The sequence below is a fragment of the Morone saxatilis genome, unplaced genomic scaffold (genome assembly GCF_004916995.1).
Source record: "Morone saxatilis isolate NCDOM2014 unplaced genomic scaffold, NCSU_SB_2.0 Contig10, whole genome shotgun sequence".
Lineage (NCBI taxonomy): Eukaryota > Metazoa > Chordata > Actinopteri > Moronidae > Morone > Morone saxatilis.
Genome location: NW_023339652.1, coordinates 12,259,923 through 12,261,875, shown reverse-complemented (window position 1 = coordinate 12,261,875; position 1,953 = coordinate 12,259,923). Strand labels below are relative to the sequence as shown.

General features: G+C 39.2%; 1 protein-coding gene across 1 annotated transcript in view; it reads left to right on the top strand.

Moving 5' to 3' along the window:
- Positions 1 to 1,277, top strand: part of cdpf1 (cysteine rich DPF motif domain containing 1) — a 2,364-nt gene extending 1,087 nt beyond the window's left edge. Inside the window, exon 3 of the mRNA XM_035673083.1 lies at positions 162 to 1,277. Coding sequence (XP_035528976.1) covers positions 162 to 290 — 129 coding nt within the window. The 3' untranslated portion in view covers positions 291 to 1,277. The remainder of the gene's footprint in view (positions 1 to 161) is intronic.
- The last annotated feature ends 676 nt before the right edge of the window (positions 1,278 to 1,953 follow it).

Sequence of the window (1,953 nt, the reverse complement as noted above, 5' to 3'; positions counted from 1 at the left end):
TATATATATATATATATAATGTGCCCAGTGAGATTCATAACTGTGATGCCCTTAAAATCAATTAATCTGCTTACACAAATAGATATATATTTTAAAAAAAAATCTGTGTGACTAGGCATAATCCAGTGTTTATGTGAAATCTTGCTTTCTCTTCTTCTCAGGACTGCAGTCTTTTCTACACCAAGAGGTTCTGCATGCAGTGTGTGAACAAGCACCTGGACCAGTTCCCCCAACAGATTCAAGCTGAGCTGGCCAAGAAGAAGCAGAGCTCCAAGTCTGCCGTCTCCTGACGCCGGTCAAGAGGTCCATAACCTCCTCACCGATAGAAGAGAGAAATGTCTGAATGTGACCAGGTGCTTTGCCAGAACTCTTTTTTTATCAAACCCATACTGGACCACCACAGCAAAAACCCCAACATCCTGTCATTTATCAGCATAGCTCTGGGTTATTATTATTTGGGTGGGAAATTAACACCGCACATCAGAAACGGACTAGTTTATGTTTATGCTGCCGTATTAGCCTTCAGGGTGTTGTTTGCTTATTTTTTATTTGTTTCTACAGAGTTTTATAGAAGCGAGTAACGGGTGTGAGTAGTGTTGCCGGACTCCTGTGGGATTGTGGTTGCAGGCTCAGAATCAGACCCGCTGGTTTGTAGCAATTAAAAATGGCTCCTAATTTAAAATCTGTATGTGCAAAGTTACCCTGCAGTTGCTCTAACTTTTCTTTTTTTTTTTAAACAAAACAAAACCAACAACAGTGTATATAATGTTATGAACAGTATTCAAATGATTGCTAATGTCTGCTTGTGCAGCCCAATTCAGCAACCCGGCTGACACACCGTTCAACACACTGTATTATATTATTATAACTGACTCAAAAAAAAATTTACAAGTAATTTTCCAAGATCGGTTGCTAGGTAGATTAAAACCAAATTTGTGTTTCCACTGCCCTTGCAATGTAAAGAAAATTAATAAGTTGAACAATTTCTCTTTGTAGTTGATGGATTATGCCTGTTGTGCAGTATTTTAATGCCTCCTTTTATGAGAAAACACATTTTTATTACTTTTCAGCAACACATGGTAACAATAACATTTATATGACTAATTCCTTAACTATACACACATGTTTGTGTTGACAGTGACACCTCCTATTTAAAAGTATCACTGTTTTCCTTTTCCTTTGTGCATCCACAGTGAGAGGATGCATGGTTGACTTCTGTGGAGTCAAAAAACATGTTTTTCTGTGCTATCTTCAACTATAAAGAGACACATACCGTGTCCTTTCTCTGTTGTTTTATGACTGTTTAATTGTGGATCATGATGTGTAACTAACTAATCTGCTACAGTTACATCTAACTGTTTTCCTCTGAAGCCAGGAAGAATGAGCCCTAATATTTCCAACAACAACAAAAAAGAATTACACTTAAAGCATTGGTTATGCATGTGTGACCCAAACAAAATGTTCTCTTGCTTCGTTTCTCAATTGCCCGTCTAATCAGTTGGATCAAAATCTGTTTTCATCTCAGGGATCACTCTGTACAACACGGCGCACAGTTTGTAGCAGCATAAACACATTATGGATTAAGTGTGATCCCGGCGATAACATCGATATAACAGATGGCCTCGCTGTATTCATCACGAGATGTTTGACTCTTTTCAAGGGTTAATTGAAACAGCATGGCCTTAAAGGCAGGCCCAGTGATTTTCACTGGCAAATGCTGCAGAGGAATGCAGAGCGACGTTCGCTGCAGAGTTGAAGTTGGGACATTGAGAACTCCTGTGCACAAGGAGGGCTTACTATAGCTGATGCATTCACTCAATTACTACAGGATTCCTAGGCAGCTCCGGGATGCACAGAAAATAAATCCAATAACTTAAGTCTGGACATGAACGCCAGTTAAATTCTCCGGTAAGGAATTTTTAAGAAGCAAACTGAGAATCCCCCCCCCCCAAA